This window comes from Balaenoptera borealis, assembly GCF_965194805.1.
Source record: "Balaenoptera borealis genome assembly, chromosome: 13".
In the NCBI taxonomy this organism is placed as follows: Eukaryota; Metazoa; Chordata; class Mammalia; order Artiodactyla; family Balaenopteridae; genus Balaenoptera; species Balaenoptera borealis.
In genome coordinates this window covers 95,203,747-95,226,852 of record NC_138870.1, presented here as the reverse complement: position 1 = coordinate 95,226,852, position 23,106 = coordinate 95,203,747, and the positions used below count along the sequence as shown (strand labels likewise).

The window sequence follows — 23,106 nt, the reverse complement described above, 5'->3', positions numbered from 1 at the left end:
AGTCGGGAGGATTCTTACCTGCTCTCTGCGGGGAATTTCACCTGCTCTGTGGGAACAAGAGCATCATTGGTGGGGACTGGGGGGGGTCCAACAGGGATGTGAGTGTGCGCCCACAGTTGGGGGATGGTCCCACCCGAGTGTGGCCACGCACGGAGAAGGTGCTGCCCGTCAGCATGGCACTGCGGACCCTGGGAGCGGGACTGGTGCCTCCCTCAGGCCCAGAGGGTCACAGGGAAGCCACCAGGGCTGTGGAGGCTTCTCAGTGGGAGCGAAAGGCCTGAATGGGGAGCGAGGCTGCCTTCTCACTCCACACCGAGCACAGGAGGAACATCCCTTCCTCTCTATGGAGAGTAGACCCGTCAAGGACTATTGCTTCCACTGACACGTTGGAGCCTTTTGTCAGATGTCAGGTCAACAGAGGTGATAATTTCCCTTGTTTTACAAGGGAGGAAAGTGAGGCTCAGAGAAGAACTCTGACTTGCTAGACTCTTACAGCTCCTAGGTGACTGGAGCTAGAATCCAGATGTTAAATTTTATCCTGCAGGCAATGGGGAGCCATTGAAGGTTTTTGAGCAGGGGAGTGACATAGCCAGGCTGCTTTCTAGATGACTCTGGGGGTGAGTGGCCACCCAAGGGAGAAATCAAGACAGAGGAGGTGGGGGTGGGCTGGGGTTGTGGCTCCCCCTTCCTTTCCGACTGCCTTGTCCTTGCCTTGTCTGTACACGGGGACCCAGGCTGTCCCTTACCTTAGACCAGACCGTGTGGCCCTGAGTCTGTCTCTGGTCACTCCCAGGCTGTGTGGCCTGCGCACCCTGCAGCCCTACGCCGAGAGGATCCCTGTGGTGGCCACCGCTGGCATCACCATCAACTTCACGTCCCAGATCTCCCTCACCGGGCCCGGCGTGCAGGTGCACTACGGCTTGTACAACCAGTCAGATCGTGAGTGTGGCAGGCTGGGGATTGGGGCGGGGACCCCCTAAGCCCCCGCAGCTTCTCTCTGCCTCTTAGCTGTCCCTGGAAGCACCAAGAGGCTGGTCAAAAGGAGTGTGTGTGTGTGCATGCGCGTGCGCATGTGTGCACGAACATATGCAGCTTTGTGTGTGCTCACGTGTGCAAGGCAGTCATACGTGTTCATGAGGTATATACACTCATACATACCCGAGTGTGTGCTGCGTGCATGAGCCCGGACATGTATGCCCACATGGACCATGTACTCAGGCGTGTGGGTACACACGTGAGCACACGGGTGCCTCGTATCTGCACGTGTTTTCATGATGACGCATGTCCTAATGGCTCCTTCCCTGTCCAGCCTGCCCTGGAGAGTTCCTCTGCTCTGTGAATGGACTCTGTGTGCCCGCCTGCGACGGGGTCAAAGACTGCCCCAACGGCCTGGATGAGAGAAACTGCGGTGAGCAGCCCGCCCACCCCGTCGCTCCTCTCTCCTCACCTCTGTGCTGGGCTGAGCCCACCCTTTCGAAACCTGCCCCCCACAGGCAGCTCCCATTAGCAGTGTCCAGGAAGTAAGGCTCCCTCGCTGTGCTGAGATGGCATGGTGGAAGCACAGCGTGAGGGCCACCCAGTGGGGCAGTGACAGGGACAAGCTGGGACCCAGGTGTCCTGACTCCCAGCTCAGGGCTTCTCCCCACCAGGCCATCACCCCCAGCCTTCTGCCAGGACAGCTGTCCAAGAAAGAACAGAGCAGATGAGGGAGGGTAGGACCAGAAGGGGGAAGACTGTCAAGCAGAGCCCAGCAGACCCAGGTTGGCCAAGGAGAGGATCCTTTATCTGCCTCCTTTGAGTGGGGTCCTCCACTGCAGGGGTTCAGACTGGAGCTGCCAGCTCTTCCTGGGGTGTGCTCACACTGCCCAGCCCTGGCAGAAGGGGCTCAGGGTCCTGATGGTCCCCAAGCCAGGGCTCTCTCGGATTAATACCTCTGCCTCTGAATCCTGGCTTCTGGCCCCCAGAGTCACCATCAGTACAGCCTGTTCCAGTCTGATCTCCCCAGACCACCTGCATCCCATCAAAGTTTTACATATGTGGGGAGAGAAGCAGGAGGGAAGGGGGATGTGCCTGCCTCTGGGCTGATCCTGCCTTCGTACTCGTGAAGGTGCCTCATATTTGGAACCAGACATCTGGTTTCAAGTTCTGGCTCAGCCAGGTGACCTTGGAAAAGTCACTTCATTTCTGTTTCCACCGATGAAATGGAGTATCTCACAGGGTTGCAGTGACACTCAGGTGTAAAGTAGCTGAGAAAGAGATTTGTGATCATGACATGCGATACAATGCACAGTCACAGGCGGCGCAAAGTCCCAGCCTGGTGCCTCTGGCTTCCTCCCACCTGTCCCCTCCCTGTGTCCTCATACAGTTTGCAGAGCCACATTCCAGTGCCAAGAGGACAGCACATGCATCTCACTGTCCAGGGTCTGTGACCGGCAGCCTGACTGTCTCAATGGGAGTGATGAAGAGCAGTGCCAGGAAGGTAGGGCGGGGAATGACCAGGTATCTAGAGGGAAACCACAGAATGGGCTCAGCCAGATAGCCCGGCCCTTCTGCATGCTTCTTCCGCAGAGGTTTCTGCCCTCTTGTCCAAATACTTACCAACCCATTTATAAGTATGCCTATATGTCCGTCCATCCATCCATCCATCCATCCATCCATCCATCCATCCATCCATCCATCCATCCATCTATCCATCTTCTGGTCTCCCCAACCATCTTGTCTGTCCATTGATTCATACATCCACTCACTCACTCATCCATCGGCCTGTCCAACCACCTATCTCCCTATCCACTAAGCCATCAATCTACTCACTTACTGGTTTACCCAACTGCCTCTCTGTATGTCCATTGTTCCATCCTCCATCCATGCATCCATGGATGTCTCTAACTACGTGTTTGTCCATTGGTCCTTACATCCACTCATTTATCCATCCAAATAGCTGCTTGTCAGTTTCTTACCAGACCATCAAGTCACCCATTTGTTGGTCTGCCCAATCTCCTATCTGAGTCTCCAGTGTTTTATCCATTCGTCCATCCATCCATTCATCATCCATCCATCCATCCATCCATCTGACCAACCAGCCTTCACTCACAGACTACCCAGTGATATGCAAGGCAGAGTTGAGAAATGGGAATAAAAGACACCAAAGTGGTCCCTGCCCTCTGGGGATTATCTGATAGTAGAAAAAAAAAAAAAATGATGGGTGACTCTCTCTGGCCCAAACCTTCTGGACATCATGTCCAGTAGCATAAGAAGACTGGAGGAGGAGGAGGAGATCAGGCTGAGAAAGCTTCCTAGAAGAGGTAGGCTTTGAATTGGACCTTGAAGAAGGGTAAAATTTAAGTAGCGAAAGGAGACCAGGCGAAGACTGGTGGAGAAGAAAGCCCTTCACAGTGAAGGCGGTGAGGAGCTGCTGTGTGGTTGGGCGGGGCAGGGCCTGCAGGGCTGTGAGGCTAGGAGGGGAGCTTAGTCTGACGGGAGGGGCATAGCCGCGCTCTTGGGAGCCTCGCTGGGCTGAAAGTGGAGGCGCGGGTCTGCCTTCAGGTACCATACCTGGGGGGAGGCAGAACCTTACGGTCAGAAGCCCAGGTCTGAGAGGTGAGACACTGCCTTCTCTTAACAGACCAGCGTAGGGGGCGAGGGGTGTGGAGGGGACATGGCCTGCCTTTAGGGGACCTTAAAGGAGCCTCAGGGAACCCTTTAGTGCGGTCAAGAGACCCCTCCCCGGTCGCCTCCTGGCCTCTTCCAGGCTCTGTCTTCCCTGGCCTTGTTTTGGAGGCTCCTTTGGGCTCAGGGACCCACGCTCTAAGCCCTGCCCCCACCCCCTCTATCCCAGGGGTGCCTTGCGGGACCTTCACTTTCCAGTGTGAGGACCGCAGTTGTGTGAAGAAGCCCAACCCACAGTGCGACGGGCACCCCGACTGCAAGGACGGCTCGGACGAGCAGTACTGCGGTGAGCCCTGGGGGCTCCGACAGGCTGGGCTGGGCGGCATTCCCCTCCACCTGCTGGGCCCTCCAGCGGGGGAGGGAGGGAGGTGCCCGCCCTGCGGAGCTGGAGGGGGAGCTCACCGTCTGTCCACCTGTCTCTCTACCCCGCCTCTGCCCCTGGTGTGGGCCCTGCCCGCCTCCCTCCCTCCCTCGCCCTTTCGTTCTCTTTCCCCGTCCCCTTCATGTCGTTCCTCTGCTCTCCCTTCATGCCTCCCCCTTCTCTTTTTCTCTGCGTCTGTTTCTCTGCGGCCTCTCGCCCTCTGTCCATCCCTGCCCCCTCCTCCACCCCTAGACTGTGGCCTCCAGGGCCCCTCGGGCCGCATCGTGGGCGGGGCTGAGTCCTCGGAGGGTGAGTGGCCCTGGCAGGCCAGCCTCCAGGTTCGGGGCCGACACATCTGTGGGGGGGCCCTCATCGCCGACCGCTGGGTGATCACAGCTGCCCACTGCTTCCAGGAGGACAGGTGAGGGGGATGGCACGGGGACGTGGGCCGTGAGAGGTGGGGTAGGGAAGGCTGTGACGGGGTACAGTGTGTCTGAAACCTAAGCAGACAGAGGGGAGGGCGGTGGGAAGCCCCTCAGACCGGCTGTTCCGACACTTGGGTTCGGCCCTGGCTCCACCACGAGCACACTCTGTGCCCCTGGAGAGGCCGCTCGACCTCTCTGTGCTCTACTTTTCGTATCTTGCTTCCAGCTGGGTCAGTGATTCATTTATTTACTCATTCATCCATTCAACGATATTCGTTGCGCTCCTACTATGTGCCAGGGGCTGTGCTAGACACTGGGGTACAGTAGAAAACAGAACTGCCTGACTTGCTCATAGGTCATGAACCCCCCTCCTCCAGGCATGCCTGTCTGTGATCTGGGGCGGGAGAGGTGGGGCAGAGAAGGCCACAAGAAGGGACATCTCACCCTGCCCCACAGACATCGTCCGCATCTCCGTGGTGGGCTGACAGCACCCCCTCTCCACCCCTAGCCTGATGTCTGGTGCCCCAGACCCGCCCCAGCACGGCCAGTCGCGGACTCTGTCCCCACACCTTCTCCTCCGTCCTGGGTCTACAGGGTCCGAGCCAAAGGCCTGGAGCCACCAGGGCACCCCTCCCCCTCCCCTCACACTCAGCCAGGCCGCAAGCCCTCCCAGTGGTCTGGACGCATCTTTGGCCACTGCCTGTCCACGCTGCCACCATCACCGCTGGGTCACCCCGGCAGCCCAGAGCCCAGCTCCCTTTTGCATCCTCTGCCCAGGTGCCCGGGTGCCCTTCTGGGTGCGGTCTGACTACCCAGCTTCTTTCACTTCATCCCTGGCTCCCCACTGCCCACAGGTAGAGAAAGACCTGGATGCTGACCTGGCCTCCAGGGGTCTGCACAGCCCAGTCTCTGCCAATTCCTCCACACTCAACTCCCTCCCCCTCCTCCTGAGGACCAGCAAGTTGCAGGGTGTTCCCAGCTGCCCCATCTAGAAAGTGCATGGGAAAAAAGGAGAGAATGATCTGCCAGCGCCTGGCACTGTGCTAATTTTTTTACGTACACAGTTTTATTGAATTCCCTCAGGAACATATGAGTAGATGATGCTATTCCCATTTTGCAGATGGGGTGACTGAGGCCTAGAGAGGTGCACACACACAACTCGGGAGGGATGACGCTGGAGCTGGAACCCAGGCAGGAGGGCTCCAGGGCCAACACTGAACACCGTACCACCAGCTGCCTGGCCTTCCAGAGCAGGGCGGGGATGGGTTGGAGGCTGGTGTCCCGGGGGAAAGCTGGCTACCCTAGGGATCTGGGATGGGATCGGGGAGGCGGCCGCTGAGCGAGTCCCCCTCCCTGCCCTCAGCATGGCGTCCCCGGCGCTGTGGACCGTGTTCCTGGGCAAAGTGTGGCAGAGCTCTCGCTGGCCGGGTGAGGTGTCCTTCAAGGTGAGCCGCCTGCTGCTGCACCCGTACCATGAGGAGGACAGCCACGACTATGACGTGGCCTTGCTGCAGCTCGACCACCCCGTGGTGCGCTCGGCCTCCGTGCACCCCGTCTGCCTGCCCGTGCGCTCCCACTTCTTCGAGCCGGGCCTACACTGCTGGATCACGGGCTGGGGTGCCCTGCGCGAGGGTGGTGAGCTGGACTGCGGGCAGGGAAGATGGGATGGGTCCCCCTCACGCAGCTTCTGAACCTGGAGGTGAACTGGCAGGGGGCCCTGGGGCTCCACTCCAGAGGCCCGCTAGTCCTGGGATTAAATTGCGCTGGATTTCATGGAAAAAAACAACCTTTAACTATGGCCGTGGGCCTCTCCCCTTCCCTTCCTTCCAGAAGGGCATTTAAGGAGAACCAGGGTCATGGAAGGATATCCTAGGGGATATGTGTGGAGTGATGGGGCAGGCCAGGGACCCCACAGCCCGTGGGCAAGATCCAACCCTCTGCTCCTTGGACAGTGGGGGGTGGAGGGGTATGTGTCTGTGTTGGGGGGAGGCTCTTAATTATTAACACCACATGGAGGTTAGATTTTAGGGGAACATGATTTCATTTAATCTATCCAATAACCCTAGCTATTGGTTATCATGGACCCCATCTTAAGGATGGGGAAACGGAGGCTCAGAGACATTTAGCTGTGACTCAGAGTCACACAGCCAGAGAGGCTTGGAGCAGAGACTAGAACCCAGGACTATCTGACCCCAGAGCCCCTGCTGTTTGGCCACTGCCTCTCAGAAACATGAGTTTCTCCCCTTCCCTCCTACACTGACCGGAGCTGGCCATCCCCAGAGGCCACCTCTCAGTTCTGTACATAACTACAGCCATGCCCTGCACCCTTCGCGGTGGTGGCTTTAAAAATGCGTCCTGTGCTTTACAGTCTGGAGGTGGGCAGGACTGAGGGATAATTTAAAGACAGAGAAACTGAGGCTCAGGTGAAAAGTGACATGTCCAAGAGGATGATAGAGAATAGTGTCAAACAAGGATTGGTCCACTTCCTCATTCATTCATTCAATGACACATTTATGAGCACCTGCTATATGCCAGGCATCGAGTTGGACAAAGGGAATATAAAGACAAACAGGAAACACTCTTTGGGGAGCTGACACAGATGGGGAGGTACGGGGGGCAGTGGCAGCCCAGAGGAAGGGCGGGCTGAGCTCAGGCTTGAAGGATAGGTCAGCAGTGTCTCAGCGAAGGGGAAAGGCATTTCTGATGAGAGCGCAGGTGGCAACCCAGGGAGCCCTGAGAACACACAGCACCAGAGGGGAGCCGGTGGATCTGGGTGAGGATCTGGAGCCAGGAGTCCTCCTCCTGACCTGCTCGAAGCATCAGGGCTTTGAGAAAAAGCACGGATGTCTGGGCCCACCCCAGCTGAACAGACCGGATCTCCGGGTGGGACTAGGCACGGTATCGATTGAAGCTCCTAGGGAGAAGTGCTGGCTGGAGAGTGGGGAGACGCTGATGAGTTTTAGGGGGGAGTGAAGGGGTGGGATATGTGTTCTGGAAAAATCCCCCAGGGCTGTCACAGAGCGGAGGTGAGGCAGCCAAGAAGCCTCAAGCAGGAGGGGTAGGGGGAGGGAGGACCTAAGGAGGACCCTAGTCCAGATAGGCCCTGGGCAGGGTTGGGGTGGGGTCTGTCACCATGAGCTACTCGGAGAAGGAGCCAGAACAGAGTGATGGAGGTGGAGGGCGGGGATGGGAGGGTGGGCAGAGCAGGAGCGAGGAAGGGGGCTCCTGAGCTGCAAGAGGAATAGCCAAGGGAAGAGTGGGGGCCCCGGGCACCTCAGATCTTCTCACCTCTGTCCCTGACCCCACCGGGCAGGCCCCACCAGCAACGGTCTGCAGAAGGTGGACGTGCAGCTGATCCCGCAGGACTTGTGCAGCGAGGCCTACCGCTACCAGGTGACCCCCCGCATGCTGTGCGCCGGCTACCGCAGGGGCAAGAAGGATGCCTGCCAGGTGACTCCTGCGGGGTGGGCCAGATCGGGGAGGGAGGGCGCTGCTCACGTCACCCAGGGCCTGGCCTTCTGCCCACAGTAGCCTGCTGCAGCCTCACGGCAAGGTGGGCTTGGCTGTCCCCACTTTATGGATGAGGAAACTGAGGCTCGGGAGGTTGAGAGACTTGCTCCAGGTTGCAGGCCCCAGATCAGAAGAGACCCCAGTGGGGCAGGTCTGAGGCCCAACCCCAGCTCTGCTCCTTGCTCTCCGCGAGGCACTTTGCCCAAGTGACCCAGCAGAGAGGACTAGACGGAGCCCACAGAAGGCAGGCGGAGCTGGGCAGGGCATGGGGACACACATCCACACTTCCACGAAAGCCAGGCCCTGCTGGAGGCCAGGCTGGGCTGGTCTGGGCTCCCTCCATTTATCGGAGGCTTCCAAAGGGGATGTGTCACTCAGAACATCCCCAGCAGTCGGGACCCTTGCCTGGAAGGGGCCGCCTCTACCCTGACATGGCCCTGTCTCTTCCCCTCTTACAGGGTGACTCGGGCGGCCCGCTGGTGTGCAAGGAGCCCAGTGGCCGCTGGTTCCTGGCGGGGCTGGTCAGCTGGGGTCTGGGCTGTGGCCGGCCCAACTATTTTGGCGTCTACACCCGCATCACAGGTGTGATTGGTTGGATCCAGCAGGTGCTGACCTGAGGAGCTGCCCCCCCGCAGAGCAAGGGCCCACCTCTTGGACTCAGAGAGCCCAGGGCACCCACCAGGCAGGGGAGCAAGTATTCTGCCGGTGGCAGGGCCCCGTGGGGACAGGAGGTGGTGTCTCTCCTCTCCCCCAACCTGTTGCCTGACATCTGCCCCAGTGAGGACACAAGGAGGGAGAAGGGCCATCAGCTGGTGGTCAAGACTTACCCTGAGGGCCTGGGATGGTCACCAGGCCCGGCTGGGGGGGCTCGCGTCCAGCCTGTCCCCTCCTGATTCTCTCTTCTCCTTCCCCTTCCTCCGCTGCTGACTTTGGTGGGGAAGAGTTGAGCAGCAATCATGTGGCTGCCGGGCCCCCCGCCTGCCCCCGCCCCAGCGCAGAGGCTGCTGGGACAGCATCCTCTCCAGACAGCAGATTCCAGTCTTTGAAGCCCTTGGCCTAACTTGAGGGGTGGGGGAGGAAGGTGCCCCCGCAGGAAGGGCCCTCAGAGCCCTGGAGACGGCCAAGTGGGCCAGCCGCCACTGCAGGCCAAAGGGTGGGGAGCCCCAGGTCCAGGGTCCTCCCACGCCTACCTGTTCCTTGGGCCTTCACTGCCCATTCTCACCTGGAGGTGAGCTCAACTGCCCTGTGGAATAAAGCTGTCTGACCTGAGGTCCTGTTCTGGGGATTGAATGGGGCCCTGGGCACCAATCTCATGCCTTTGACTGAGCAGCCCCTGTTATCTGCTCAGCCTGTTGGCTAAGCGTCCAGAAGGCCAAGGCGGGGGGGGGGGGGGGTCAGTGGGGACAGCGGTGGCCTCCAGGGCAGCTGCCTAGGTCCAGGGAGCAACCCCAGGAAGGCAATGGTTTGGTGCCCCTCAGGTCAGAGTGAGGGCTGGACAAGTGATGCGCTCCTTCTGGAAGCTTGGAAGGAAGCTGAGGGGCAGAGAGTCTCATGATCGCACCAGGGAGGGGTCAGGAGTGGAGCCTGGAGCGGAAGCCCTATCTCCTGATTCCCAGGCTACCACTTCCCCTCTGGCACGGCACTGCCTCTGCATTCTGAGTCATTTATTCAGCAAGCAGCTCACAGGCTCCTACCACGTGCCAAGGGCCGCACTGGGGTCACAGAGCTGCACAGAACTTGGCTCCTGATCTCGGGAGGGGTGGGGACGCTGATCCAGGGTGAAGGGGCTTTGGGGTAGCCTGCAACTCGGGAAGGCTGCCTGGAGGAGACTTGAGTTGGGGTTCAAAGGTGGCCAAGGTGGGGAAGAGCATTCCAGGCAGGGGAACAGCATGTGCAAAGGCAACAGTCCCCAAAGTCAGTGGCCTGTTAGGGAATAGTAAGTTGTTTTTAGTTGGAACAGAGGTTGGCAGGGGTGGTGGTGGGGCTAAAAAGGAATGCATGGGGAGGGTCAAACTGAGATTAGATGGCAAAGAGCTTGGAATGGAGCTATGAATTGACCCTGGGCGCTCTGGGGAGCTGTGGAAGGCTCTAGAGCAGGGAAGTGACACAGGACGGATTCCCATCTTAGAACCACCACCGGTACCAGCCTGGAGGAAGTGGGAGGCAGGGAGGCCAGTAAGGAGGCCACTGCAGAATTCCAGGGAGAAGAGGATGGGGCCTGGACCGAGCAGGGCGATGGGGATGGACATAGGGTCGAAGGACCCTTACTGTCCTCCAGGTGCCTCAGTTGATGGGGTGATGTGAGGGAGGAGTCACCCAGGACCACTCCCACCCAGGGCACCTGGGGAGGGAAAAGCTCTGGGAAGGTGTCATGAACTTGGGATGCTTCTGGGAGGGAGGTGTCCAGGAGGCAGGCGGAGCTTGAGAGAGGTTTGGAGGAGGGATTTTAGAGCCACCCTGCAAGGAAGGTGGTCCAGGGAAGACCGAGGAGGTGGGGGAGACACAGACTGCAGACGTGCGGGTCCGGAGTAGGAGGCTGAGGGGAACTGAGGGGGGTGGAGTCTTAGGGGCCAGGGCTGTGGCCTGAGTGGGAGTGGTCAGGGAGGCCTACAGGGCCGGGCCCTGCTGGAGGCGAGGAAGGGGGTGTCAAGGGCGGACAAGTCTTTCTTGGAGCCTAGCTGGGAGGAGAAGGAATGGGGGAACCTTGGAGGGGGCCTAGTGTCGAGAGGGTTTTCAAAGGTAGACAGGGAACGGCCATCGCATCCATGTGTGGGGAGCCCTCCACCCGCTGGGTCCGGCCTGTGGAGATGGAGCAGACGCTATGGGGGGACACCTTTGGGGTGGGGGCAGGACTACCCCGGGTGGCCTCTCAGGGATCTCAGAGGGGGAGCAGAACACTGCTGGAGGGTGCTTTGCTAAAATGCAAATTCATGGCCTTACCCCAGTCTTAATTAGTAGGAATTAGGGGGGAGGGGGTAATCTGTCCTTTTAACAAAGCTCCTGGTGACTCTTTTGCAAGCAAAGCTGGACACAAAAAGCAAGGTCAACTTCAGAGAGCCGAGTGGCCCCAGGGAGAGTGGTGAGGTCCCCCCGGACTGCTGAGTGGGCTGGGGAGGACCTCGGTCAAGAGGAGCACTGCTTTGCAGAGATGTCCCCCGGCAGCGCTGAATTGCTGGGGGGCGGGGCTGGGGAGCAAGGCAGACACTCAGTAGGACCCGGGAGGTGAAGGAACTGGCCAGGTGGGGTGGGGGTCCAGTCAGACTCTGAGAGAAGATGGAGGGGAGACTGGGGGTTGTACTTCCTAGGACTTGGGGCAGAGGGTGGAGGTGACCCGAAGGTATCACAGCAGGAAGCAGAGGGGACGTCCTGCTAGGTTAGGAGGGAGCAGAGGTGGCAGGGTGAAGCCAGGAAGCAGAGCACCTTACCTGAATGGTGAGGTGAGACTGGGAATTGGGATGCAGGGAGCCAGGCTTGGGAGGACCTGGTATTCTGATTCCCAGAGGCCCAGTTGCCTAGCCCTCAGTACCCCAGCTAATCTAGGTCTGCCTGGAGGCCGGAAGAGACCTGCGTGACTCCAGGGGGCGGGGCCTTAGAAGTCACCTGGTCCAACCCCTCACTTTACTGTTGAGGAAACTGAGGCCCAGAGAGGGCAAGGTACTTTCCAGAGTTCACCCAGCAAGGCAGAGTTGGTACCCTCGGTGTCCGGCCACGGGATACAGGATCCAACCGGGATGCTCCTCCCCCCAACACACCGGGAGAGTGACAACAGGGCAGGGTCCCTGGGCTTTATGAAAAAGCCCCATTACCTCCGGGTTGTCTGCACCACCTTAAGTTTAGCCTCTGTCCCCAAACGTGGCCCAGAGAAAGAGAGGGAGACAGCCAGGCTGGCTGTTTCTTCAGGTTTTATTACACGGTGGGGTTGGACACCGCCGAGAAGCAAGTATCCAGCTGGGGAGGCCATAAGCGCAGGAGGTGCCCCTTGCTCAGCCCCTGCCACCCCAGACTCTCCCTTGGGCAGAGGGAGGAGTGTCCCCCTTTCCCTTGTGACCGGTCCTGGGTGGCTCCGCTGCCCCTGCTGAACCAATGCCTGCCCTCCTCCTGGCCAGGGCACTGTGCACCCAGCAGTACAGACAGCAAGGGGGTGGGGAGCAGCCAAGGTGAAGGCCGAGTCACCCATCCCCTCCTTCAACAGGGCTAACCCCACACCCTTCATCCCCCACCAATCCCTCAACCTCCATCCTGGGCCAGGCAGGTCCGAGTCTGCGCTTTGTGCCCTCCCTGAGGGCTTTCGCGGACCTTTGCTCCTCTTGGTAACCTCACAACAAACCTGAGGTAGGTAGGGCAGGAAGTGAACCCATTTGACAGACAGGGAGACTAAGGCTCAAGGAGGTGATGTGACTGGGCTGGTGGGGGAGCGTATCTGCCATGCAGCTGGGGGACCTGGGGGATGGGACGTAGGGGCCTGGGAGATACAGCTGGACAGCGCCACACTCTGGCCACCGGCAGGTGGCTCTGCCCAGGGGTCCCAGGGCCCACATCAGGCCTTGCGAGGTACCAGTGGGCCCCCACCCGGCCCCCGGAGGCAGGGGTAAGTCACAGCCCCGCAGGTGTAGACAGAGGTGACAGCGGGGAGAGCTCTTCCTCCGCCTCGGGCTGGGGGCCCACCCCGTGGTACAAAAATAAAGGATTTCAGAACGGAACCCCAAGTCCCTGGAGGCGATCTGGGGCCTCACATCCGGGTGCCTCTGGCTTGTAACAGCTAGAAAATAAGAGGGGGCAGGGAGACGGGGTGGGGGGTGGTCAGAACACCGGGAGGAGGATGAGAGGGTGAGGCCGGTGAGGAGGGGGTAGTGCAGGGCCAGGAGAAGGGCAGAGAGGAGATTGGAATGGAGGGAGGGAGGGGTGGGGAGAGAGGGAGAGAGAAAGAGTCAGGTGAGTCACGAGGTCCTTTCTGGGAGGAAGGAGGGGGGCTGAGGCCCAGAAAAAGTGGATTCAGAGCTGAGGAGGAGGGGGAGCAGGGAGAGGCCCCGGCTCGCCCATCCGGGAGCCCCGCGCCCTGTCTTGGGCCGGGGGGTGGCTGCCTAGGACACGTTCTGCCGAGACCCTGGCCAGCGGGTCAAGGCCCAGAGGCTGGTCAGCACTGTCGCAGGCAGAAGGTCACAGAGAGCAGCCGTCCGTTCCCATTTTAGAGGTAACTGTGGCCCAAAGAGGGACAGTGAATTGCCCAAGGTCAGACGGCAGGCAGATAAGACTGAGTGGGGGCTTGTGGGCACCTGGCCAGGGCTTTTTCTGCCACAGCCCGATCCTCAGCCAGCTCCGGCTGACTCCTCCTAGGCCAAGGGAATCCAAGTGTGGCCTGTCCTTCCCACCCCCGCAGAAATAGGCAACCCAGTGCCTCGAGGCTGTGACGCAGAAGCTCCTGAGCGTGCAGGGATGAGGTCAGGGCCCCTGGCTTCCGTCTCCCTTCCCTCCTTCCCAGCGTGGCTCTGATGCTGATGGGCAGGTGGGAAAGAATTTCCTCCCCCTTTTGTCTCATCTCAGAGCTGCATCCCCAAGGCCAAGATAGGCTGAGAAACTTGGGGGAGGGGAGAAAATCAGCCGGAAGTCCGGCTCAAGTCCAAAAAAGAAGAGCTGAGCACCCTCTTGGCTTCCGCCCCTCCCTCCAGCTCTGCCAAGCTACAAACCAGGCATGGCAGCGCTGGGGGCGGGCGAGGGGCCCGGAGAAGCCCTTACTGCAAGCGCAGCCTCAGGTCTGAGGGGGTGCAGACAGGAACCTGCAAGGAGGAAACGTGAGGAGGAGGCGAGGAGGTGAGGCGCTGCAGCAGGGCGGCCCGACCTCAGATGTGCCCGGCGGGGTCGGCGGGCACCAAGGAGGTGCAGCTGTGCCCCTCCTCCCCGGGCCTGGAGGCGGGAGGTGCCAGAAGGGGTGCAGGAGGCGGCAGGCGGGATGCTCTGGGATGCGGGGCCGGGGCACCTGGGTGGAGGGCACAGGAGGCTGGGACCACAGCAGCCCCGGGATGGAGGTGTGAGCAGGCAGAGAGAAAACCCGGACAGGGGCAGAGAGGGAAGAGGCAGGGTGTAGATGAGATCCAGGAGGAAGAAGAGGTGGATGAAGATGAGGCAGGACCTCCGGCGGGAAGCGGAGGAGGAGGAGGAGGCGGTGGTGAGAGGGAGAAAAGGTTAGCGGGATCCTGAGATGGCTGGGCTGCAAAGAGAAAGTGAGAGAAGGGATGGTTATGCAGGTGAGGCGCCAGGCACGCGGCTGAGCTAACCCTGGTGGGCCCGCCCCCCTCGGCCGTCCCGGGACCCCAGGTTCTGCGGCGGGCTCCAGCCGGGAGCGGGCGGGAGGCACCGGCTTTTATTAGCAATCGTTCTCCTTGGGGGTTGGCTGCACCTTTCTCCTGTGCATCTGCCTCCACCTGCACCTGTGCCACCTCCACCTCCACCTCCTGCTGTCGCTCCTCCAGCTGCTCCTCCGCGCGCTGTGAACCAGCCGGCAGACCCAGGGAAGAAAGAGCGCAGAGCTAACGAGGGGGCCAGGGCCCGCTGGTGGCCGTCCCCGCAGGCCCCCATCTCAGCGTGAAGGGGATGGGCAAGGGGGACCTCCCGGGGAGATGAGCGCTACAGCCACAGAAGCTGGGGCATCTTGTCGGATCCCTTGGGAAGCCTGGGAGGGGCCTGGGGGAACCAGCAGAGCGTGGGGTCCTGCTGAGGATGCTCCCGGATCGGCCTGGCTGCTGGGACGTGGAGCAAGGCTAGGTGAGGGGTGTAAGAGGAAGGGGGTGGGTGTGTGGCTAGGGTAGCCTTGAGGGCTGCCTGGGTAGGCCTCGTTTTAGGAGGACCGACCCAGAGTCAAAGTGAGGCCAGGGAAGGCCCAGGGCAGACACCAGCCAGATCTGAGATGTCAGCACCAGGCTCTGGCATCCCAGGTCCTGAGGTCTCTCCCAGAGAGGCAGGAGCGGGAAGCTCACCTTGCACCCTTGCAAGGCCGTGCCGGCCACTGGCCCCGATGGGGGTGGGGTGGGCAGGGGAAGTCAGCCCAGGGAGGCAGACAGCCAGACGGGAAGCGGAGTTCCTAAGTCTCCAGCACATAGGGACAGGCTCCTAAGAAGGAACGGTCTCCCTTCTTCCCAGCCTGCCTAGCTGCCTGCCCCACTGGTCCTACCAAAGGCCCCTCAGGCTTCCGATCGGCTCTGGGTCCAGGCTGGCAGGACCTCCGATTAGCCCCCTCCCCCCAGCCAGCTGATACTGCCTCACAGGCCAGGGTGGAGACACAGGGCCGGACCCCAAGGGCTCCAGGCCCCTCTGCTGCTGAGTCCTAGGAGGGAGCCTGCGGGAGGGGCAGGATTAGCGGATTCGGCTTCCCTGCCCCAGCCCAGGCCCCTGGGAAATGAATTGGCCCTTTGGATCCCAGAAGTTCCAAGCTGGTGGTCCACCCCTCTCACTTCTCTGAGAACACAACCAAGGTGCCCAGAGGGGGCGGGACTTGTCCTAGGTCACACAGAGCGCTCACACAACGCCCAGACCCCTAGTCCGGTGCACTCCCCCTTGTGCCATGCTGCCCCGTGGCCACCATGTGACCACCATCCAAGTGGCATCTAAGTCCACTCTCGCCGCGCCCTGGGGATAATCTCATCTCATTGCCCCCCAAGTCTGGGCCTGGGTAACTGGCGTGAGCAGGCAGGACGGTGGGTGGCATGGGATGGATGGCATCGGCTGTGACCAGGGGATCAGGCGTGTGCAGCGGGAGGGAAAAAGAAGCACGGATGGCTAGGTGGAGGGCAGCGAGGGGAGGGAGGAAAGGCAGGGAGGCCGAGGTCGGGGCAGGGAAGAGGCTGCCCTTGGTTTTGGCAGAGGGCTCACCTTGGTTTTGCGGCTGGACTCGGAGCTCAGCCCGTGCGGGGAGCTGTACAGCTCCTTGGACACCACGCACAGGAACTCTGCCTGGTCCTCGCTGCCGTAGTTGTAGGAGGAGCCGATGTTCACCAGCTGGAGGGGCGGAGCATGGGGAGAAAACGATAGGATGGGGTTGAGGGGACGGGGTGGGCGGACACTGGCACTTGTCAACTGTGCCCTGATCTTGCTGTTCCGTTCAGGCCCATCCCTGGGTTTCCAGAGGACACCTCTGGCGCAAAGTCAGAGTCCTCTCCCCCAACCCCCCCCCCCCACACACCTATGCCTCTGGTCTATTTCCAGGGCCAGCCTCCCCACATGGCTTGGCTGGACCTGATCCTTAGAGAAGGAGGATTATCACTGCTGTTCCTCTCCCATATCTCGCAGGCAACGTCCTAAAAGCAGGCAGAGGCCTGTAACGGGCAGGCTGTCTCCCTCTGTCCCAGATGTGGCTGAGGCAGCCCCAGAACCAGGTTGCAGGATGGGGTTGGCATGACCTGGTGGAGCTCCGTAGAATATTCTGTTCACTGTTGGAAGCAGAGGTAGAACAGGTCGCCCGTTCCTTACGCCAGTGGTGCCTGACATGCTTGCTCAGCCTTTGAGAGCCCATGCGATTGCCAGAGACTCCCTTAGGCTTTCAAGAGTGGCCCCACCTTTGTTCTGGGGTCCCTAAAATAACCACACCTGCAGGGCCCCTTCTGGCTGATAAAGGCCCTGCACATGATGGGTCTCATTCGGCCCCCAGGAACCCTCATCCTGCAGATAGAGAGGAAAAATCAGCCCCTTTGGCAGATGAGGCTTGGAGAGGTGGTAAAGTCCCACAGCCAGGAAGAATCTGAATTTGAATGCGGATTCAAATTCAGGATTTGAATCTGGGACCCCGAGTCCTCTCAGGGGTCCTATAGACTTAAATGCTTCTAATAATTCACAGGATGCTAGCTAGCTCCAATGTTTAGAGCCCTACCCTGGGCTAGGGACTTTATCCATGGTCTTTCTAATCTACACAACATTCCTGCAAAGGAAGCACTACTGGTCCATGTCACAGATTAGGAAAACTGAGGCCCAGAGAGATACGACTTGCTCAAGATCACACAGCATGTCAGTGGTGAGACCTAGATATGAATCCAGGCTTCCGGCTCCTGGACTGGGCTTGTTCCTCCATCCTGCCCGGCCATCCTGGGAAGCCTGGCCTTCTTCAACCTCCAGGTGCAAGGGAGCTTGTATGGATAAAGGGTAACCCAACCCTTCCCTTTCTCTAAGGGCAAATTTGACCTTGGGTTAACTTGCTGGCTCTGATCCTCTGGAAACCTGAGAGAGGTGTGACGTCAGCTGCATTACCAGGGCAACACCGTTTATGATAAAAATCTCTCCTGGTGGTAAACTACGTAGGTACTGGGAGGAAGTACAGGTCACCATAAATACCTCATGGGAAGCCGCTGCTCTGGGCTCCCCTGAATGTGGCAATGCTTGGAACTGGGCATGTCCCTCGCGGGGACCTGGAATCTATGCCTATGGAATTGTTACACGAGGTGTGGCCCCAAGGGGACCTCCACTCTCCTATGTGGATCTTGTCTCCTCGCACCAGAGCTGTCGCTTGGGGGCCAGAGACTCACACACTACAGTGTAGACCACTACCTGGTTGCTGGGAGGACTCCCATTAAAGATGATTCTCGGGAGCTGCCCTGTGGCCAGCGGGGCTTCCCGCCTCTCTCCTTCCTGGTCAGTCTGCTGCCAAGTGCGGCCTTTCTTAATCTTGTTTAGTCTCTCTTAAGACCCCGGGTGGGGGCTGCAGTGGGCACCCCAAGGCTGGGGCTGCGGGAAGGGAGGGGCCTGCTTTGCCTGGGGGTGTGGCCCAGCCCACCTGCTCGAAGCGCCAGCCGTCGGACATGGTGGAGACCATCTGCGTGAGCTCCTCCTCCTGGCACTGCAGCACGCGGTACACGTGCTTGGGTGGGACCTGCAGGCAGAGGGGCGACGTGGAGGGCACCTGTGGGAGCGCCAGGCACCCTGGGGGTGGGAAGAGCACCTGTCCTCCCCCCACCATCTACCCCTAAGAAGGACAGAAGTGGGGGAGGGGAGATGGGAGCCATGTTCTGAGTACCTACTATGTGCCAGGCACTCGACGTGCATGTTCTCACTTAATGCCTCCAAAAACCCTTGGAGTTATGGGATGTTCATGGAAGTTCAGAGAGGGTCAGTTACTTGCCCAAGGTCACCCAGCTAAAGAGTAGCAGAGCCAGAATTGGAACAGAGGTGATACAAGTGGGAAAGGAGGAGGGGCTTAGGGGACATCCTGGGGCAGGTCCTCCAGGGGACGCGGGGCACCCTCTCTTCAATCTCCTGGGGCTGGGAGACGGTGCCTCACGACCCATTTCCCACCCTCCACGTCTCCCCCAGGGTGGGCAGAGAATCTCTCCAGCTCCTCCTACAGCTTGGCCACTTAGGCCTAGGGTCCAAGCTCAGAAACGCCAGCTCCAGAAGCTTGTGCCATGACTTCCAGGGGACCACCTGAGCCCATGAAGTGGACGATGTAATAATCCCACATTGCCTCCCATAGGGCCCCCTGTACCTCCACAATGACCCCATTTTGCCTGGGAGGAAGGGAAGGGTGGGCAGTTCTCAGCACCTCTATATTCCACAAGAGGAAATCAAGGTCCAGAGAGGGGTGTGATTGGCCCAAGGTCACACAGCAAACAGAGCCGAGGCAGGGAAAGAACCCAGAGTCCGTCTCCCAGTCTGGGGCTTTGTTGAACGGTTTGGGAGCTGGACAACCACTCCTCCCCTTACAGGAGAGCTTGGCCTCCCCAAGGAAAACTAGCTCTGCCTCTCCCAACCTTCCTCCTGACCCCCCTCCCCCGTCCCCGCCACCCCCTGCCCTGGCCAGGGATGCTGGCCCGCTGCCCTGCAGCCCCCCGACCTGTGTGACGGTATAATCCTTCTCCTCCATCCGGTCTTTGATGATGCGGATCAGCGGGCCGATGTTGTAGAACTCCGCTTCCTCCAGGACCCCTGGCACAGACAGAGCAGCACCCCACCCCCGTCACTCCCACTGCCCCCGCGCCCCGTTCTCACCTTGTCCCCTCCACCTCCACCCCCTGCTCCAGTCACACAAGGGTGATAAGCCTCTGAGTTCAGGGGTCAGGCAAGAGGGAACACGTCCTTCCTTGGGCCCCACACTCTCTGTAGCAGGACTGAGAGGCTGCCATTCAGTGGCACTATATCCCCGCTGTGCTGAGCACAGTGACCCAGGGGTGGCTGCCAGTCCTCTAGTCTGGGGCTAGCCAGAGGCAGTGGGCCCGCTGGGACTGGACCCTATGCCACAGTGAGAAGGGGCTTGGCTGGCCCCCGATTACGTGTTCCCATTTATGAAGCACACGTTAAGTGCCAGGCACCGTACCAGGTATGTTACACTCTTTACCGCAGTTAATTCTCATCACAAGAAGTAGGTACTTTCATCACCCCCACTGAACAAACAGGGAAACCGAGGACCAGGCAAAGCAGCAGCTGTGCAAGGCCACACACCTGGCACTCGGCAGAGCTGGGATTCACACTCAAGTTCCTCTGCCTTCTAAATGCATGATCTTTGTGCATGTGCATCTCTCCAATCACTACACTTCACAGTTTGCAAAGCCCCTCCTGTGCTCGCCACAAGCCCCAGGGTCATGGAGGAAGCAGGCGTTATTGTCCCCATACAGTTAAGGAGACTGAGAGTCTTAGAGACTGAGCGAGTGCGCTCTCCAGTGAAGGGGACAGCCCTTGGCCTTCGGACTCCCCAAAGCTCCTGCGGGGCAGAGACACTTCCTGTCCTTTCCATGACTGGACTCTGGGCTCCCCGGGGACAGGGCCCATGTCTGATGTCCCCGGCGCCCACACCCACCTAATACAGAGGAGGCAGTGAGTGAGTGCTACCGCCAGGATGCCCCCCGTGGAGCCCTGCAGATGACAGACAACTAACTCTGCATCACGGGTCCTCAGTGCCAGGCACCGTGCTAAGTGACGCACTTGCATTAGCTCCTTTTATCCTCACAGCAGCTCAGCAAGGTGGGTGCTATTGTCACCCCGTTCCACAGATGCGGGCATGGAGGCACAGAGGGATAAGTGACTTTCCAGGTGTCACACAACTAGTCAGTTTCCTCCTGGATCCCCTGGCCCCTTGGATCGGGGCTGTAGCCCTGTCTAAAGGTGCTGGGAGTGCCAAGGTTTGACAAACCCAGAACCTGTAAACAGGTGTTGGCCGTGACGCTGGAGTGTTTACCTCCCCTCCCCATGGGACCTACTCCTGGGCCCAGGCCACGCCCATGGTAGCTGCTGTCCCAGGGGCTGCCGGGAAAGCTGTGGGGCTCCGCAGAGACGACGCCTACAGCGGGCTCTGATTTTGAAGCTGTGGCCTTCTGGGGAGCTACCTGGCTTCTAGATCACTGTGTCCCACAGGGGTCAGGAGGGAAGACCGTGGGCCCGAGTGAGGAGGGAGGGGCTGTGCTAGACACCGCCAGGGTACAAGCCCCGGGACTCATGACATCTGTTTTCCCAGAACATGTCCCTAATGTAGATCACCGCCCCTCCTTTATATACACAAGTGGAGACTCAGAAAGGAGAAGTGACATGTCCAAGCTGGCCTGGCTGGGTCAGGTGACCCAGAGCCACACTCTGTGCCCTAAGGAAAAGTGGACTTGGCACCCCTGCTCCTGGCAGGGGCTCTGCCAACAAGCCTTTCTCCCAGGCATGGCTCCCCACTGTCTGCTGGGCCCGGAAGTGGGCATCTACAGGGCCTCAGCCAGCCAGGCCTGGGAGGGACCAAACCCCTGCTGGAGAGCAGGCTCCGCCCACCCCTGCCTCCACCCACAACTGTGCTGCAGGGGCTGCCGGATCTGGGCGAGAAGTCACCCACTGCACCCACCTGCTGACCGTGAGCCCTCACCAGGCATCTGAGATACCCCATCACCCAGAGAAAGAGAGCCACACCTCTCCCCATGGCCATCTCCACCCACAACTGGCTTCCCAGAAGGCCAGGGGAAAGGGCATCCCTGCCCAGCCTCACTGGCTCCCTCTATCCTCTGCTTCGGTGTTTCTGTCACCTCGCCAGCAGCACCCAGTGGAAGCATGGGCCAGTCACCTTGGCACAGTCCCTAGGCTCAGCCTGGGCACAGGCTTTGGGATTCAGTCCTGTCAGGAATGAGAAGAAGCAGGAAACATGGAAGAAAGCAGATGTCCCCTAAGGACGGCAGAAATGGCTTTGGACCTCCACAGGAGGCCCTGGCAGACTGCAGAGGGCAGGGCTAGGACGTGGGCCCCGGCCAGCCCCCTGGACCAACTCACCCTCCTCAGCCATGTCCTTGTCCAGCACCAGCTTGCCATGCCGGAGGAAGTTGAGGATGGGCCCGAAGTAGGTGGGGTCACGGTCGATGAGGTAGGCCCCAGTCTCATCCTACAAAGGCGAGGGGCACAGGCAGTGAGAGAAGAGTGAGCCCCGCTCCCCTGCCTGACCTCTCACTTCAGTCCCAGTAAAGGATCAGAGGGAGGGCGGGAGGGGGCGGAGTGTCTGCTCTTCCCCAGAACAGAGTGTCCTGATGGAGTAAAAAGGCTTTGGGGTCAGATACACCTAGGTTCAAATCCTGCCTCTGCCTTTTCCTGACTGTGTGACCTTGGGCCAGTGATTTGGCCCCTCGGAGCCACCCTCTTCTTTCCCATACTGGGGAGCACTGTGAGCATCCAGTGAGGTCTGAGTGGCACCTGACCCAGCGTAGGGCTCAGGAATTGTCCCTCTTAGAGGTTATTCCCTGAAGCCAGCCCTACACTGTCTCCACCAGATCCCCTGTCATTCTGGGGATGTTTACAAGTTTCCAAAAGAGCCACTATCTCATTGGATACCCTCAGCCTGCAGGGAGGCAGAGCAGGCATCAATACAACTCTACAGAGAGAAAACGGAGACTCCACCAGGTGAGGGGACTTGCCCAAGGTCACAGCATCAGAGGTTCCGGAAACAGGAGAGAGGGGACCTTAGAGGTCATCGCCAGGCCAGCCCCCTGGGGTTACAGACAGGAGGCTGAGCAGGGAAGGGTTTGACCCAAGGTCATGCAGGAGGTTTGCAGCAGAGCTGAGATGGGAACCCACAAATGGTGCCCCAGGCCAACGCTCCTACCTGATGAAGCCCAGCTGAGAAGGCACCCCGGGATTTCTCCACCCAGCTCCCTGTACCCCAAGGCTACCCATACCCCAAAGGGCAGGGAGGTGGGGAGAAGCAGACTCAGTAACTCCTTCCGTGGTGCAGGAGTCCAGTTTGGGCAGGAGAGAATGCCCTAGGTGTCTGTCTCTCCCCACAGCCCCAAAGGAGGGGGAGACTCCCCATCCATCAGCCTCCTGGGTTGGGAGCTCAGATCAGCGCTCAAAAACTCCAAATGGCCGCAGCCCGGCGTTGTCCTGTTGCCACGGCAATGGGCACATCCCTCACTCTCCGATCCATTTCCTTCTCCCCTCCTCCGGCCAGTTCTTCCCGCCTCCAGCTCTTCGGAAATAAACCCAGCCGGGTTTCCAGCCCCGCGGGGGGGCCAGGCTGGACAACCAGATTCCGGCGAGCTAAGGATCCCCGACCGCCGCCCACCCCGCGGGCCTCACCCGGTCAGACTGCAGCTCTTCCCCCTGGCACAGGCGGCTGAGGAAGGACTTCTGCTCGCGGCACAGCGTTTGCCGGGTGGTCAAGAACACCGTGCCCCCCACGTTGAGCCTCACCCACTTGCTCCAGCCGCCCGCCCCCGCCGGCGGCGCTGCCTCGCGGGCCTCCATCCTCATCGCTCTTCCCAGCGTCTGCATCCTCCCGGCAAGGCGGCTGGAGGCGGGCATGTACCGCGCGCTGGGCATGCCGGGAGTTGTAGTCCGCGCCTCCCCGCCTACAGCCCCTGAGTGTGGCCAGGGGTGAGGGTCAGCCAACGCCCTCTATCCCGCCTTCTCCAGCCCCACCCTACTTTGCCCTTCCTGGGAGGCCTACAAACGGGAGTTTCTTAAAAAGCTCTTTGGCCAAGTTATTCTGTGTTTGGGGAAGGTCCAGTTCGAGGTCACTGGGAAAATAGTGATACCCCAAATCAGCGATCCTCCCATTTGGTCTCCACATTGTTTTCCCTTTGTCCAGTTTGGGTTATCAAACAGCTGACAGGAAAAGAAACTTCTCCCTCCCCAAATTCCTATAGCATTTACCTGTATCTGTTTTCTAATATTCTTTCATTCTGCCTTTGGGGGTGGGAGGGGGTGAGGAGAGCT

The 23,106-nt window shown here is 59.9% G+C and overlaps 2 protein-coding genes and 1 long non-coding RNA gene across 7 annotated transcripts in view; 1 reads left to right on the top strand and 2 right to left on the bottom strand.

The window, feature by feature from the left end:
- The window catches only part of TMPRSS6 (transmembrane serine protease 6), a gene marked incomplete at its 5' end in the record, with an annotated part of 32,403 nt that extends 23,172 nt beyond the window's left edge, over positions 1-9,231 (top strand). The window contains 8 exon segments of the mRNA XM_082350812.1: positions 794-939; positions 1,310-1,408; positions 2,366-2,479; positions 3,836-3,952; positions 4,280-4,448; positions 5,816-6,087; positions 7,766-7,902; positions 8,421-9,231. Of these exon segments, the coding sequence (XP_082206938.1) occupies positions 794-939; positions 1,310-1,408; positions 2,366-2,479; positions 3,836-3,952; positions 4,280-4,448; positions 5,816-6,087; positions 7,766-7,902; positions 8,421-8,579 (1,213 nt within the window). The 3' untranslated portion in view covers positions 8,580-9,231.
- LOC309609394 lies at positions 6,943-7,856 on the bottom strand. The gene is made up of 2 exons (XR_014233413.1): positions 7,741-7,856; positions 6,943-7,383 (listed from the first exon to the last, which is right to left on the bottom strand). It is a non-coding gene; the product is annotated as an uncharacterized lncRNA (long non-coding RNA).
- Positions 9,232-11,847: 2,616 nt separating the features above from the next.
- KCTD17 (potassium channel tetramerization domain containing 17) lies at positions 11,848-22,814 on the bottom strand. Of its 5 annotated transcripts, none has more exons than XM_082350814.1 (7): positions 22,468-22,759; positions 21,172-21,280; positions 18,773-18,864; positions 17,717-17,812; positions 15,826-15,951; positions 14,357-14,444; positions 11,848-12,721 (listed from the first exon to the last, which is right to left on the bottom strand). In XM_082350814.1, the coding sequence occupies exons 1-7, from the start codon at positions 22,708-22,710 to the stop codon at positions 12,279-12,281; spliced, it is 1,197 nt and encodes a 398-aa protein (XP_082206940.1). In that variant the 5' UTR covers positions 22,711-22,759; the 3' UTR covers positions 11,848-12,278. The 5 variants fall into 5 exon arrangements, with proteins under 5 accessions (XP_082206940.1, XP_082206943.1, XP_082206942.1 ...); XM_082350815.1 differs by having other exon boundaries at positions 12,578-14,167; positions 22,468-22,765; XM_082350817.1 differs by lacking the exon at positions 14,357-14,444 and having other exon boundaries at positions 22,468-22,745.
- Between the last annotated feature and the right edge of the window lie 292 nt (positions 22,815-23,106).

Coding starts and splice junctions, on each gene's coding strand:
- KCTD17 (XM_082350813.1), bottom strand. CDS start 22,710: ATGCCCAGCGCGCGGTACATGCCCGCCTCCAGCCGCCTTGCCGGGAGG. Junction 21,281..22,467: donor AAGAGCTGCAGTCTGACCGG/GTGAGGCCCGCG, acceptor TCGCCTTTGTAG/GATGAGACTGGGGCCTACCT. Junction 15,952..17,716: donor ACGGCTGGCGCTTCGAGCAG/GTGGGCTGGGCC, acceptor CCGCCCCTCCAG/CTGGTGAACATCGGCTCCTC.